This window comes from Corvus hawaiiensis, chromosome 20 (assembly GCF_020740725.1).
Source record: "Corvus hawaiiensis isolate bCorHaw1 chromosome 20, bCorHaw1.pri.cur, whole genome shotgun sequence".
Taxonomy (NCBI): Eukaryota; Metazoa; Chordata; class Aves; order Passeriformes; family Corvidae; genus Corvus; species Corvus hawaiiensis.
Window position 1 is genome coordinate 8,214,715 of NC_063232.1, and position 15,804 is coordinate 8,230,518.

The following is a 15,804-nucleotide window of genomic DNA, read 5'->3' on the forward strand; positions in this document are numbered from 1 at the left end:
AAACTGTTCTCTCTGTTCTCAAGCAGGCCCTTCCAGAACATCAGAGATAGATGAAAAAATTGCTCCTGGGAAAAGTTACACAGGTAGATCTTTTGCTTTCCTCACATCTGTTTTGGAAATTGAGTGTGTGAGTTTTGCTTTTCACAGCTTTGCTACTTGATTTGCCATAAAACTGAGGGTATTGGAACTTAAACATGAATAGAAATGAAAATTTCGGTTGCTTTTATTTCCAGCTGTCCAAGTAGAGAGACATGTAGACAGGAACTTAATTTCTTCCCTTTTTTTAAACTTAAAGAGGAGTATCAGGTTGATCACTCTAAAGCACTAGTGATTTGTGTGAATTGGTATGTTGCTCAAGAAGTTCAGTCTGTTTCATAATGGCTTGTAAAGTTGAATAAAACACTGCTTTATAAATTGTGAGTGCAACTTAATTTCTTTCAGTTCAGTGTGTGGTGAATGAGCACATAAACAAAAAAATTAATGGAAAGTCTCTGATAGTGGAAGCATTTCCTTACTGAAACTCCATAATAGCTGAAATACATTTACGAAAAAATTGTGCAATTTTAAAAAAGTTTTTACTGTTTGCATTAAAAATACTAGTTTGCCCACTAGCAAAGATTAGAAAACACTAACCTGCTTTAAGCCCATGAATTTTGTCATTAGATCAGAATGTTCCTGCTACCATGAATTTCTAAAACGCGAAAACAGCCTTCTGAATGTTGTTTGTGTGAACAAAATAATTCTGGAATTTCTCCAGTGAAAATACTTTAAATAGTCAGTCTTAAAAGTTCCTTTTGTATTATTACTGTGGTATTTTTATATTTGTAAAGGAAGCCACCAGCATGGTATCATAGTCAGGCATGCAGAGACCTGAAAGAAGATACTCTTCAAAATGCACAAGCACAGCTTTACTGTGCCAGAGTAGCTAAAATATGTTGCTTCACACACTGCTGCCTAATCTTGATATAGTTTCTGATACAGTTAGCTTCACTTTCTCAGACTGTACTGCAGTTAAGTATAAATTGCTCTTTCTCCCACCGAGTGTTGATGAGCTAATCCTGTTTGTGTTGTTGGTGCACACTGCCCCAACAAAAGCATGGTGATCATGAATTTCCCTCCCATGTTTCACTGTTGGCCTTGCAGCCTGTGATGGAAAGCATTCTAGCGGAGCAACCATGAGTCTGTAGAGATGGTAAAGCAAATACATAACCTGTGGGGATCACAGCCTTTGTTTATATTTTCAGTAATCCAGGGTAGCAGAGGGGAAAATACTTATGATTGTATTAACCCTACAAAGCCAAGACTCTGGAACTTCCTTCTGTCATAGCACCAACTCTGCACTGCTGCACGCGCAGTTTAGCAAGTGTAATCCTCCCCTCCTTGCCTTTGTCTGGAATTGCTCAAAGGCTTATGGTAACATATCTTTGCTTCTGTTTTTCTTGCATGCTGTGAGTGCAAGGGGCTTCTTTGATGATGTTGGTTTAAATGCAAAGGCATGGCATGTTTGGTTGAAAATCTTTTCTGTGTTCGTCATTCGGCATTCCTGTTTTCCCTTTCAGATTCCTCCCAGCATGACTCGTCAGAAACAAGTGAGGATTCTGAGGTTGAGGTCACTGTTGAAGGTCAGTTCCCTGGGTTATTGATTTCAGTTGGTTGGGAAATTTTTATATCCAAAATGTGTTTTCCAAAGCCTACATTACTTGGCACGGAATGAAGAGAATTGTGTGCCAGTGTTGAGTGCAGTTTGGATTGTGCACTGCTTGGTAAACGTACCTACTTGAGAAGTATTAGAAAAGCACAATACACTGAAGCATATTGGACATACTGGGCTGGTTTTGAAATGATGCCTGACAGCAATTTGTGTCTTCTGTGTATTTTTCAAGCGCTGGCAATGAAAACTACTCATTGAACAGAGAAGATGTTTTAACATTCATTCATTCTGGAGAACACATTTCTTTATAAACACACGGTAGTTATATGTAAAATTTGTAGTTAACACTAGCTTCTGGGAAGGATGGTAGCAGAACAGGAAGGGCTTTGTTTCACGTGGTGAAAGTGAAGCCTCAGCCAGTATCTACGAGATAGAAACCTTTGTACTTACCACCTCCCTTTCTCATCTAAAGGGCTCTAAAGCCTCTAACCAGTGTCCCTGTAGTTCTCCTGCTGGGATCTTGGTTGGAGGTCATCTGTGTTTCTTGTGTTTGTGAATTAGTGTCCTGTAACTGCTTAAAAACCCTGCTGAGATTGGCTTTTGCAGTGCTTGCTTGTGGAAGTAGCTTAAGACCACCCAATCAGCAATTTAGAAAGTAGGCAGGGCATTTAGGACAAAGTGGGCCCTCCTGGCATTACTTTCACTGCTTTACAATGCAGCACGGAAATGACGCTTACGTTACCTCAACAGAAAAGTTTCTATGAGAAGAGTCCTTAAGTTCTGCGTATATGTAAAGGCCTTTAGCACAAAAGTAGAATTGCTCTGAGAAGGTTTTCTGTGGCAGAGATTAACAGAACTGTATAGGTACAAGATATGTCAATATGTATTGATATTCTTGCTAAGTAAACCATACCCTTGTTGACGTGGGTCCGTGTTTTTCTGTATGTGAACTTAGTTTTCTTTGTCTGCTTTAACCATTTGTTTTCTCTGAGGTTGCAGGTATTGGTAATTGGGCAGTGTACAGTTTAAACTCCTTTCCATAAGGAAGGTAGTGGTGGATTGGGCAGTGACTGGCTAAGTAGCAGCTGTGTGACAGATTGCTAGGTTTGTTGTTTTCCTGCCTGTCCACTTGTGTGTGTTTAAGGTAGAGCTGACCTGTTCAATGAATTTCGTTGGAGCCCATTTACACTGGTTTGAAAGTGGGTTTAGAACACTTGAGCTCTTCAAGGCAAAACTTAGGTACTGTGTTTTGAGATCTACTAGTGGAATGCTATTACTTCCAGTTAGATAAAAAAGTCCATATCTGCACAATTTCTTTTGTGATTCCGTTTGCTGTCGCGTGGTCGTTTTACGATCATGCGATGTCCAGTCACGGTTGAGAAGACAATGTTGTTTTCCTTAGGAAGTTCAGAAGCAGCTTTGTTTTTTGCTATCTTGTGCTTTGCCCAGGTCCTTTTGCACAAGTTATTCCTTCACAGGTAGGAACAGGAGCTTTCTAGAGTTACTCAGATAAGTAATTGGTGCCCTGATAAGCACAGTTCCTTAATTCTGTAAGAGCTTTGAAATTCAAAGCAATTCCAGTGCTGCACATGAGTTCCCTGGACATAAAACCAGTGTTGGTGTTTTTGTATCTTTAAGATGATGATGATGACTACCTCCCCCCTGACAAGAGACTGAAGAACACCAAGTTGGCTACTGAAGCTGCCAATAGTGGGAGAAGAAATGGAAAAGAGTTTAATTTTGGTAAGACGAAAATTGAAGATGATGTTGTCTCCCTGCTTTGTTTTATGAGAAGGTTTTGGGTAATTTTGTGCTGCAGGAGTGAGACATGCCAGGGCAAGCCTTCATGTGAGTGCCATGGGCTCTGTGTAGGTCTATTGCAGCAGTAAAATCATCATCATAGGCTACCTCTGTTGTTTTTTGGTATTTGACGTGACCACGTAAATTGACTCACAGAAAGCTGGGATCTTTTGGTAGCGTTGCTTCATGATGCCTTATGTTGGGTTCTCCACAGAAATGCAGCCATGCACTTCAGTTTACTCTGGTTAAAGATGCTTTGCATGGGATTTTTTGCAGTCCTGTACGTGTCCTTTATTCAGTGTTTTGGTGTGGTTTCTGGACACATTAATCTGTCTGCTTTTATAAGGTTCTGTGCAGTCAGGAGTTATGTTTTTTACTTTTTATTTTGGAAGGCATCCCCCAGAGTTGCAATGGCAGTGAAGGAACAGATGTGGAAACAGAGTTAGAGCATTTGAGATGTGCAGTGTTTTTTGTGAGGATAAATTAACATCATTGGATATTTTTCCACAGAAATATTTGGAAAGATGTTGCCTAATCGGAATTGTATGTCTTCTTCACGCATTCTCTTTTCATATTTCCACAGGGTTTTCTTTTGTGATGTTTGTTTTGTTTTGCTTTTAATCTCCCTTTCTTTGTTTAAAAGACAGTCGTGTGCCAAGGAAGGTGGTAACCTCTCTGGAATTGAAAGATGACCCCCTTCCTCCCAAATTTTTATGACTTTAAATTTATGGCTTCCAAGCAAAATATGGGGAAAGGAATAATAGCTCTTTACTGGACTATATATATATATATATATACACACACATGTATATTTCTATAGAATAAGACAAACAAGACCAATAACAGCAGCAATGAGGAAAAAAAGAGAAAACCCAGTAACTGCTTTGTCCCGCCCATTAATTGATTTCCCCTGTGATGTTACAATAACTGCCAGCAGGGGATCACTCTTGGTTTGTGTCGAGGCAGAAACACTGCAGTGACTGCCCTGCGGCTTCGGGGGACGCTCTGATACAAGAGTGGGACATCCCTGGTGGTGGAGGCAGCTCAGATGAGGGAGAGGGAACAAGGGTCGACTCCCCCAGGCACCCACGCGAGCGGTGATGGATCTTTGGCACTACTAATGGCAGCTGGTACATGCTTGGATGGAAGGCAGGGCTTTATCCTGATGTCACACTACTGTGCAGAGTAAACATCCGTCGGCGGTGCTGCTGCAGCTCAAGCTGCCCCTCCATGCAGAGGCTCTGAGGGCAAAAGTGGGGAAGGGACATCTTCCCCAGGCACCCACATGGACCGTGCTGGTCTTTCTTGGAACGAGCAGCCAGAGAAGTCTTAGTCAGTGTAGTGGCCAGGACACTCTCTCTTGAAGGCGACAGGCATACAAGATGGCAGGAGGCAGAGCTCCACAGTAGTGTTGAAAAACGCTGTGCAGGAGAGGTCCAAGGTGAAGAAAGACCACACGAGCATCTCTGCTTCGAACAAAGCAGGGTGACCACCCCCAGCTAAGAAACTGCCAAAACAACCCCATTACCCCTTTCTCCCCCATAACCATTCCAGCAGTATGCCAAGGCACTCAGCAACCTATTTTCTCTTGACTGCTGTCTATTCATCATCTCCCTGGCAACAAATGGGAGAAAATTCCCTGAAAAAGGAAAAAATACCTATCCTGCCACACTCCCAAGTCATGCCACTCTGGGGCTTGGTATAAGCAAGTTGTGATGGGTGTGGTCATTATTTTAAATCACGAAAGGCATTTTAAGGTGCTCGTGACCCAAAGTTTAATGTGTTGATGGGATGTGAAAAGTACATCATGGTTAGGCTGGCTATGTTCTGGGCACGTGGCTCTCCAGCCTGAGTCGGGTGCATTTCTAGGCAGGTTTTGCTAGCAGCAATGCTCTTTCTTGCAAATCCCATTAGTTTTGCTTTGAAGGTAGGTATCACCATAGTTAAGGGTACCATTACATGAAATTCAGCAGCATTTCTCCTGATAAAGGAGAATAAAGTTCATTGCTCGTGCTGGCTGCACTATGAACTGAACTCACTTGAGTAGAGAAATCTCGGTACTTTGTTTTCCCCAGCATCATGCCCTGTGCTTTATACGTGACCGTGAGGAGAGAGCGTGAGGAAGGGGAAGTGTGATAGGAAATGACCGAGACTCTGACTCTGCCTTGGTTTTGACTAGAATTTTATAGGTACAGCTGCTGAGTGTGGTCCTTTGAGTCAGACTAAGGTTTTGTTACACACCTTTTTCTCAGCTCTGTTCTTCTTCACAAGTTTCTGTAAGAGAGGTGTGGAAGGTTGCACGTGGTTTTGGTGAATCAAATCAATCTGTTGCTCGTGAAGGCTGGTATTTATGAAAAGGTCTAGAGGCAGTGGCTAAAAATGGCAGGTAACAGTCTAACTTCAGTTTCATTTGTGGTTTAAATAGGCATACAGAGTAGGCAGCCTTGTCTGGATTCTGTGCAATGGAAATTAGTTATTGCTGATCCTCACAAAAACAAGTAAGATAGAAGAATCAGTGGCAGTGTTTGGGTTTTATAGAGTCTTGGGTGTAATCCATCTATTAGTACAGAAATAGGTAGAAGAGGCATTTAAAGCTTTTCCTAAAGTTTATCTGAAAGCTACAGCCAGTGATGCAGGTTTGCACAAGTGACAATTTCCTTCAAAGCAAACCATCAGAGTTTGTATATTTTGGTATATGTCACTGGGGGTTTTCAGTGTTTTTCCCCTCCAGTAGCCTTGGCAAGATGGTGAAAAGGGAAGTGGCAAAACCATGGTGTGCCTGCAATCCCCCGGGTTAGCTGTAGCTGCTGTAGGTGTCTGAGGTGGTCTTAATGAGATTGGACGAGTGGGCAGCACGGTGTGATTGCAATTCAGCAATCAGAAAGTTAAGGTTATGAGTGTCAGAAGAAATTGTTTTAAAGGGAACAAAATCACGTTTGAGAAACTGGAGCCAGTGCTGGTGAATGACAACATTGAGACCTGTGAAGATGGCTTCTGCATAGGAGCTGTGTGTATTTTCCCAAGATGAGAAGAGACCTAGTGCCGATGATACATTGTTAAAAAACTTACTTTGGTGTTTAAAACCATTGGTTTAATGTGTCTTAAGAAGAAATGTCCCATCTGGGAGTTTTCTTCCAGAACTTTGTTGCCATGTGCTTTGAGTTTTTTGCATGAGTCCCTTAAGTGTGAGTGTTTCTCTGGGATTTGGTGCTGGACTAGGTGGACCATCTGCCAGTCTTGTGGCTGTTCTTAAATTTCCAAAAATGCTGTATATTTTAAATTTTTTTTAACTTCTTTAGTTCTCTCAGAAAGGTTCTAAGTGGTCAATTATTTTTATGACCATACTTTATGTTCATGTCTAGTGAAACAACTCCTAATTCTTTGCTTTTGTTGTACTTTGCATTTGCTAGTTATCTACCCAGCACTCACTTGGAATTAGACCAAAACATCACACTCTGTTTTCCATGAACTGGATGATGTATTTGACATAGTTCAAATATACTGCAGTTACTGCTGAATTTTTGCTGTACACCACATCATGTGAAGAGAAACCTTTGAAACAGAGATTCCTTTAGACCAGCTCCCAAAGCAATGCCATGCTCCAGCTTAGAGAGATCTGAAAGAAGATCCTCTTCAAAATGCACAAGCGCAGCTTTACTGTGCCAGAGTAGCTAAAATATGTTCCTTCACACACTGCTGCCTAATTTTGATATAGTTTCTGATACAGTTAGCTTCACTTTCTCAGACTGTACTGCAGTTAAGTATAAATTGCTCTTTCTCCCACCGAGTGTTGATGAGCTAATCCTGTTTGTGTTGTTGGTGCACACTGCCCCAACAAAAGCATGGTGATCATGAATTTCCCTCCCATGTTTCACTGTTGGCCTTGCAGCCTGTGATGGAAAGCATTCTAGTGGAGCAACCATGAGTCTGTAGAGATGGTAAAGCAAATACATAACCTGTGGGGATCACAGCCTTTGTTTATATTTTCAGTAATCCAGGGTAGCAGAGGGGAAAATACTTATGATTGTATTAACCCTACAAAGCCAAGACTCTGGAACTTCCTTCTGTCATAGCACCAACTCTGCACTGCTGCACGCGCAGTTTAGCAAGTGTAATCCTCCCCTCCTTGCCTTTGTCTGGAATTGCTCAAAGGCTTATGGTAACATATCTTTGCTTCTGTTTTTCTTGCATGCTGTGAGTGCAAGGGGCTTCTTTGATGATGTTGGTTTAAATGCAAAGGCATGGCATGTTTGGTTGAAAATCTTTTCTGTGTTCGTCATTCGGCATTCCTGTTTTCCCTTTCAGATTCCTCCCAGCATGACTCATCAGAAACAAGTGAGAAACCTGAGGTTGAGGTAACCATTGAAGGTCAGTTCCCTGGGTTATTAATTTCAGTTGGTTGGGCAATTTTACATCCAAAATGTGTTTTCCAAAGCCTACAGATAAGTAGCTCATTGCAATATGCTCGGCCCTGCCTAATGCTCTTCTAGATACTGTGATGCAGCAGATACAGTCAGAGGGGCTAGAGGATGAAGCAGGAGACAGCCCAGTCTCTCAGGCTGCAGCTAAACCAGACAGGGAGCCTAAGCCAATGGCAACTGGTCCTTTCCAGAAAAGGAAACATGAACCAAATCCATTCACCCAGTGGATGGGGATGGGGAGCCAGGATCCTCACAGCCAGCAGAGCAATCAGAATGAGAAATCATTATTGAGTCTCCGTCCATAGAAAACCCTCACAACCTAAGAAGAGATTACACCCGACGGTCTGATGAATCTTTATTAAGTTGGTTGGTCCACATCTGGGATTCCACAGGTGATAATAGAGTTCGTGGAATTAAAGTGAGGAATTTGGGATCCCTGTCGCGTGATGCAGCTATCGACCAAGGGTTGGCAACTGAATGAAGGTTTGGCACTGAATGAAGAGAATTGTGTGCCAGTGTGGAGTGCAGTTTGGATTGTGCACTGCTTGGTAAACGTACCTACTTGAGAAGTATTAGAAAAGCACAATACACTGAAGCATATTGGACATACTGGGCTGGTTTTGAAATGATGCCTGACAGCAATTTGTGTCTTCTGTGTATTTTTCAAGTGCTGGTAATGAAAACTACTCATTGAACAGAGAAGATGTTTTAACATTCATTCATTCTGAAGAACACATTTCTTTATAAACACACGGTAGTTATATGTAAAATTTGTAGTTAACACTAGCTTCTGGGAAGGATGGTAGCAGAAGGGAAAGGCTGTGTTTCACGTGGTGAAAGTGAAGCCTCAGCCAATAACTACGAGATAGAAACCTTTGTACTTACCACCTCCCTTTCTCATCGAAAGGGCTCTAAAGCCTCTAACCAGTGTCCCAGTAGTTCTCCTGCTGGGATCTTGGTTGGAGGTCATCTGTGTTTCTTGTGTTTGTGAATTAGTGTCCTGTAACTGCTTAAAAACCCTGCTGAGATTGGCTTTTGCAGTGCTTGCTTGTGGAAGTAGCTTAAGACCACCCAATCAGCAATTTAGAAAGTAGGCAGGGCATTTAGGACAAAGTGGGCCCTCCTGGCATTACTTTCACTGCTTTACAATGCAGCACGGAAATGACGCTTACGTTACCTCAACAGAAAAGTTTCTATGAGAAGAGTCCTTAAGTTCTGCGTATATGTAAAGGCCTTTAGCACAAAAGTAGAATTGCTCTGAGAAGGTTTTCTGTGGCAGAGATTAACAGAACTGTATAGGTACAAGATATGTCAATATGTATTGATATTCTTGCTAAGTAAGCCATACCCTTGTTGACGTGGGTCCGTGTTTTTCTGTATGTGAACTTAGTTTTCTTTGTCTGCTTTAACCATTTGTTTTCTCTGAGGTTGCAGGTATTGGTAATTGGGCAGTGTACAGTTTAAACTCCTTTCCATAAGGAAGGTAGTGGTGGATTGGGAAGTGACTGGCTAAGTAGCAGCTGTGTGACAGATTGCTAGGTTTGTTGTTTTCCTGCCTGTCCACTTGTGTGTGTTTAAGGTAGAGCTGACCTGTTCAATGAATTTCGTTGGAGCCCATTTACACTGGTTTGAAAGTGGGTTTAGAACATTTGAGCTCTTCAAGGCAAAACTTAGGTACTGTGTTTTGAGATCTACTAGTGGAATGCTATTACTTCCAGTTAGATAAAAAAGTCCATATCTGCACAATTTCTTTTGTGATTCCGTTTGCTGTTGTGTGGTCGTTTTATGATCATGCGATGTCCAGTCACGTTTGAGAAGACAATGTTGTTTTCCTTAGGAAGTTCAGAAGCAGCTTTGTTTTTTGCTGTCTTGTGCTTTGCCCAGGTCCTTTTGCACAAGTTATTCCTTCACAGGTAGGAACAGGAGCTTTCTAGAGTTACTCAGATAAGTAATTGGTGCCCTGATAAGCACAGTTCCTTAATTCTGTAAGAGCTTTGAAATTCAAAGCAATTCCAGTGTTGCACATGAGTTCCCTGGACATAAAACCAGTGTTGGTGTTTTTGTATCTTTAAGATGATGATGATGACTACCTCCCCCTTGACAAGAGACTGAAGAACACCAAGTTGGCTACTGAAGCTGCCAATAGTGGGAGAAGAAATGGAAAAGAGTTTAATTTTGGTAAGACGAAAATTGAAGATGATGTTGTCTCCCTGCTTTGTTTTATGAGAAGGTTTTGGGTAATTTTGTGCTGCAGGAGTGAGACATGCCAGGGCAAGCCTTCATGTGAGTGCCATGGGCTCTGTGTAGGTCTATTGCAGCAGTAAAATCATCATCATAGGCTACCTCTGTTGTTTTTTGGTATTTGATGTGACCACGTAAATTGACTCACAGAAAGCTGGGATCTTTTGGTAGCGTTGTTTCATGATGCCTTGTGTTGGGTTCTCCACAGAAATGCAGTCATGCACTTCAGTTTACTCTGTTTAAAGATGCTTTGCATGGGATTTTTTGCAGTCCTGTACGTGTCCTTTATTCAGTGTTTTGGTGTGGTTTCTGGACACATTAATCTATCTGCTTTTATAAGGTTCTGTGCAGTCAGGAGTTATGTTTTTTACTTTATATTTTGGAAGGCATCCCCCAGAGTTGCAATGGCAGTGAAGGATCAGATGTGGAAACAGAGTTAGAGCATTTGAGATGTGCAGTGTTTTTTGTGAGGATAAATTAACATCATTGGATATTTTTTCCCAGAAATATTTGGAAAGATGTTGCCTACTTGAAGTTGTATGTCTTCTTCACGCATTCTCTTTTCATATTTCCACAGGGTTGTCTTTTGTGATGTTTGTTTTGTTTTGCTTTTAATCTCCCACATCACAGCACTCTGGGGCTTGGTATAAGCAAGTTGTGATGGGCGTGGTCATTATTTTAAATCATGAAAGGCATTTTAAAGTGCTCGTGACCCAAAGTTTAATGTGTTGACGGGATGTGAAAAGTACATCATGGTTAGGCTGGCTATGTTCTGGGCACGTGGCTCTCCAGCCTGAGTCGGGTGCATTTCTAGGCAGGTTTTGCTAGCAGCAATGCTCTTTCTTGCAAATCCCATTAGTTTTGCTTTGAAGGTAGGTATCACCATAGTTAAGGGTACCATTACATGAAATTCAGCAGCATTTCTCCTGATAAAGGAGAATAAAGTTCATTGCTCGTGCTGGCTGCACTATGAACTGAACTCACTTGAGTAGAGAAATCTCGGTACTTTGTTTTCCCCAGCATCATGCCCTGTGCTTTATACGTGACCGTGAGGAGAGAGCGTGAGGAAGGGGAAGTGTGATAGGAAATGACCGAGACTCTGACTCTGCCTTGGTTTTGACTAGAATTTTATAGGTACAGCTGCTGAGTGTGGTCCTTTGAGTCAGACTAAGGTTTTGTTACACACCTTTTTCTCAGCTCTGTTCTTCTTCACAAGTTTCTGTAAGAGAGGTGTGGAAGGTTGCACGTGGTTTTGGTGAATCAAATCAATCTGTTGCTCGTGAAGGCTGGTATTTATGAAAAGGTCTAGAGGCAGTGGCTAAAAATGGCAGGTAACAGTCTAACTTCAGTTTCATTTGTGGTTTAAATAGGCATACAGAGTAGGCAGCCTTGTCTGGATTCTGTGCAATGGAAATTAGTTATTGCTGATCCTCACAAAAACAAGTAAGATAGAAGAATCAGTGGCAGTGTTTGGGTTTTATAGAGTCTTGGGTGTAATCCATCTATTAGTACAGAAATAGGTAGAAGAGGCATTTAAAGCTTTTCCTAAAGTTTGTCTGAAAGCTACAGCCAGTGATGCAGGTTTGCACAAGTGACAATTTCCTTCAAAGCAAACCATCAGAGTTTGTATATTTTGGTATATGTCACTGGGGGTTTTCAGTGTTTTTCCCCTCCAGTAGCCTTGGCAAGATGGTGAAAAGGGAAGTGGCAAAACCATGGTGTGCCTGCAGTCCCCCGGGTTAGCTGTAGCTGCTGTAGGTGTCTGAGGTGGTCTTAATGAGATTGGACGAGTGGGCAGCACGGTGTGATTGCAATTCAGCAATCAGAAAGTTAAGGTTATGAGTGTCAGAAGAAATTGTTTTAAAGGGAACAAAATCACGTTTGAGAAACTGGAGCCAGTGCTGGTGAATGACAACATTGAGACCTGTGAAGATGGCTTCTGCATAGGAGCTGTGTGTATTTCCCCAAGATGAGAAGAGACCTAGTGCTGAAGATACATTGTTAAAAAACTTACTTTGGTGTTTAAAACCATTGGTTTAATGTGTCTTAAGAAGAAATGTCCCATCTGGGAGTTTTCTTCCAGAACTTTGTTGCCATGTGCTTTGAGTTTTTTGCATGAGTCCCTTAAGTATGAGTGTTTCTCTGGGATTTGGTGCTGGACTAGGTGGACCACCTGCCAGTCTTGTGGCTGTTCTTAAATTTCCAAAAATGCTGTATCTTTTTAAATTTTTTTAACTTCTTTAATTCTCTCAGAAAGGTTCTAAGTGGTCAATTATTTTTACGACCATACTTTATGTTCATGTCTAGTGAAACAACTCCTAATTCTTTGCTTTTGTTGTACTTTGCATTTGCTAGTTATCTACCCAGCACTCACTTGGAATTAGACCAAAACATCACACTCTGTTTTCCATGAACTGGATGATGTATTTGACATAGTTCAAATATACGGCAGTTACTGCTGAATTTTTGCTGTACACCACATCATGTGAAGAGAAACCTTTGAAACAGAGATTCCTTTAGACCAGCTCCCAAAGCAATGCCATGCTCCAGCTTAGAGAGATCTGAAAGAAGATCCTCTTCAAAATGCACAAGCGCAGCTTTACTGTGCCAGAGTAGCTAAAATATGTTCCTTCACACACTGCTGCCTAATTTTGATATAGTTTCTGATACAGTTAGCTTCACTTTCTCAGACTGTACTGCAGTTAAGTATAAATTGCTCTTTCTCCCACCGAGTGTTGATGAGCTAATCCTGTTTGTGTTGTTGGTGCACACTGCCCCAACAAAAGCATGGTGATCATGAATTTCCCTCCCATGTTTCACTGTTGGCCTTGCAGCCTGTGATGGAAAGCATTCTAGTGGAGCAACCATGAGTCTGTAGAGATGGTAAAGCAAATACATAACCTGTGGGGATCACAGCCTTTGTTTATATTTTCAGTAATCCAGGGTAGCAGAGGGGAAAATACTTATGATTGTATTAACCCTACAAAGCCAAGACTCTGGAACTTCCTTCTGTCATAGCACCAACTCTGCACTGCTGCACGCGCAGTTTAGCAAGTGTAATCCTCCCCTCCTTGCCTTTGTCTGGAATTGCTCAAAGGCTTATGGTAACATATCTTTGCTTCTGTTTTTCTTGCATGCTGTGAGTGCAAGAGGCTTCTTTGACCATGTTGGTTTAAATGCAAAGGCATGGCATGTTTGGTTGAAAATCTTTTCTGTGTTCGTCATTCGGCATTCCTGTTTTCCCTTTCAGATTCCTCCCAGCATGACTCGTCAGAAACAAGTGAGGATTCTGAGGCTGAGTTAACAAGCGAAGGTCAGTTCCCCGGGTCATTGATTTCAGTTGGTTGGGCATTTTTATATCCAAAATGTGTTTTCCAAAGCCTACATTACTTGGCACGGAATGAAGAGAATTGTGTGCCAGGCTTCCTCGCCCCTGCCATGTGGTCCTGGGAGAGGGGCCTGGGGGTAGAGGCAGGGCCTTTGGGCTAGGTTCCCTACCCTCTGGTCAACCTTGTTCCCCATTGCTTGTTTTGTCTTCCCCTGCCTGGGGAAGGACCCTCTGGTCCCATGATTGCCACAGTTTTTGGCCAAGTCGCCGACCAGGCAGCTGGAAAAATAAACGTCTCCTAAAATATCTACCAAGAATTGGTCCATATATTTCTTTCCACGGGCCTCGTTGTCTGATACACGTATTGCAAGAATCCCCACTGCAACAAATTGTGGCGAATGTGGGCAAGACATTGATCCCTTGGGACAGTGACTGTGATTTGTGAGTAAACTCCGGATTTCTCCTCCTGTTTTCATTTTGCTTTTCCATCTCTAAACTATGGAGGAACCGTGGAAGGACTCGTGGCTCTCAGAGCCGCATCGGGACATTTATCTTAAACTTGAAAAGATTCTTGAACAATGATTTGTGAATTTTAGCCTAATTCAAGCTCAAAAGGAACTGAGACACTTCCTGGCATGGTTGTTTAAGAACTTTTTCGACGTTTCTTGGGACTTGATTCTTACCAAAGACTTTTGGAAGACTGTTTGGACACAGTTAATTTCTGACTCAAAGTATATGCCGATGGAAGAATATTTTCGTGAATATTATTTAATTACCGAGACTGTTGAGCAATGTCAGTTGTGTCTTGGCGAAGGGAAGCGTGCCTCAGAGTCTACGCGACCTCGGCCATGTGTGCCAAGCGCTCTGCGAGCAGCAGCGAGGCAGTTCCCGTGTACGGGCGGAGCCACGCGAGCCGCGGTGTCGGTGGCGGAGCGAGGCGCGGTGGGAGCGGCGCGACCCCGCAGTGCCCACCCGGCCCCGCGCAGCGCGGGGTGGAGCGAGGCCCGGGAACGCCCGACCGAGAGGGGCGGCGCATGGACAACGCGCGGCTGGCGGCTGGCAGCGGCAGAGCAGAGCCCTGACTAGCCGAAACGCGCGCTGGAGCAGGCACGGGAGGGTTCTCGCTGAGAGGCCCGGCCGAGATGTGGGTGTGGCCCCAGGCAGCGGCAGCGCAGCTGAGAGCAGAGGTGGCAGCAGTGGTGTTGCACAGGGAGCTGAGCGGCGCGGCCCAGCCCGGCCCGCATGGCTCCGAATGTGACTCCAGGAAGCCAAAACCCCGCAGCTAGAGGGCACAGGCACGAGCAGCCCCAACGGCCCTGGTAGCCCTGGCAGTTCCAACATGGGAGCGAGCAAAAATGAAAGTGAGACCAGGAATGCAGCGAGACAGAAAACAGCAGCCACTCGGAAAAAGAAAAAAATCACCGTAGCTAAGGTTTTAGGAATAGTAAAATGGTATAATGTTAAACAACATTATGGTTTTATAACGAGATGTGACAACCAGGATGACATATTTGTTCATACAACTGCTATTAAAAAGAATAACCCCAAAAAATACATCCCAAGCTTAGGAGATGGAGAAGTAGTAGAGTTCAAGATTGTCCAAGGAAAGAAAGGGTTACAAGCAGCAGAGGTCACTGGGCCTTGTGGTATTTCTTTTAAAGGCAGTATATATGCTAAATATCGTAGTCATGTTAGACAATATCTCCATTATAAGCGGGCCATACATCTCTAAAAATATCTACCAAGAATTGGTCCATATACTTCTTTCCACGGGCCTCGTTGTCTGATACACGTATTGCAAGAATCCCTCCTGCAACAGTACACTGCTTGATAAATTACATAGTTGAGAAGTATTAGAAAAGCACAATATCCTAAAGCATATTTGGACTTACTGGGCTGGTTTTGAAATGATGCCTGACAGCAATTTGTGTCTTCTGTGTATTTTTCAAGTGCTGGTAATGAAAACTACTCATTGAACAGAGAAGATGTTTTAACATTCATTCATTCTGAAGAACACATTTCTTTATAAACACACTGTAGTTATATGTAAAATTTGTAGTTAACACTAGCTTCTGGGAAGGATGGTAGCAGAACAGGAAGGGCTTTGTTTCACGTGGTGAAAGTGAAGCCTCAGCCAATAACTATGAGATAGAAACCTTTGTACTTACCACCTCCTTTTCTCATCTAAAGGGCTCTAAAGCCTCTAACCAGTGTCCCTGTAGTTCTCCTGCTGGGATCTTGGTTGGAGGTCATCTGTGTTTCTTGTGTTTGTGAATTAGTGTCCTGTAACTGCTTAAAAACCCTGCTGAGATTGGCTTTTGCAGTGCTTGCTTGTGGAAGTAGCTTAAGACCACCCAATCAGC

General features: G+C 42.7%; 1 protein-coding gene across 20 annotated transcripts in view; it reads left to right on the top strand.

Annotated features, from left to right (window-relative positions):
• GTF2I (general transcription factor IIi) overlaps positions 1-15,804 on the top strand; it is a 106,220-nt gene that overhangs the window by 44,059 nt on the left and 46,357 nt on the right. For 9 of the 20 annotated variants that reach the window (XM_048324278.1, XM_048324293.1, XM_048324289.1 and 6 more), the window contains exons 10-15: positions 24-83; positions 1,560-1,622; positions 3,290-3,394; positions 7,757-7,819; positions 9,946-10,050; positions 13,364-13,426. In XM_048324278.1, coding sequence (XP_048180235.1) covers positions 24-83; positions 1,560-1,622; positions 3,290-3,394; positions 7,757-7,819; positions 9,946-10,050; positions 13,364-13,426 — 459 coding nt within the window. The remainder of the gene's footprint in view (positions 1-23; positions 84-1,559; positions 1,623-3,289; positions 3,395-7,756; positions 7,820-9,945; positions 10,051-13,363; positions 13,427-15,804) is intronic. The other 11 variants (XM_048324294.1, XM_048324283.1, XM_048324290.1 and 8 more) reach the window with 6 other exon arrangements.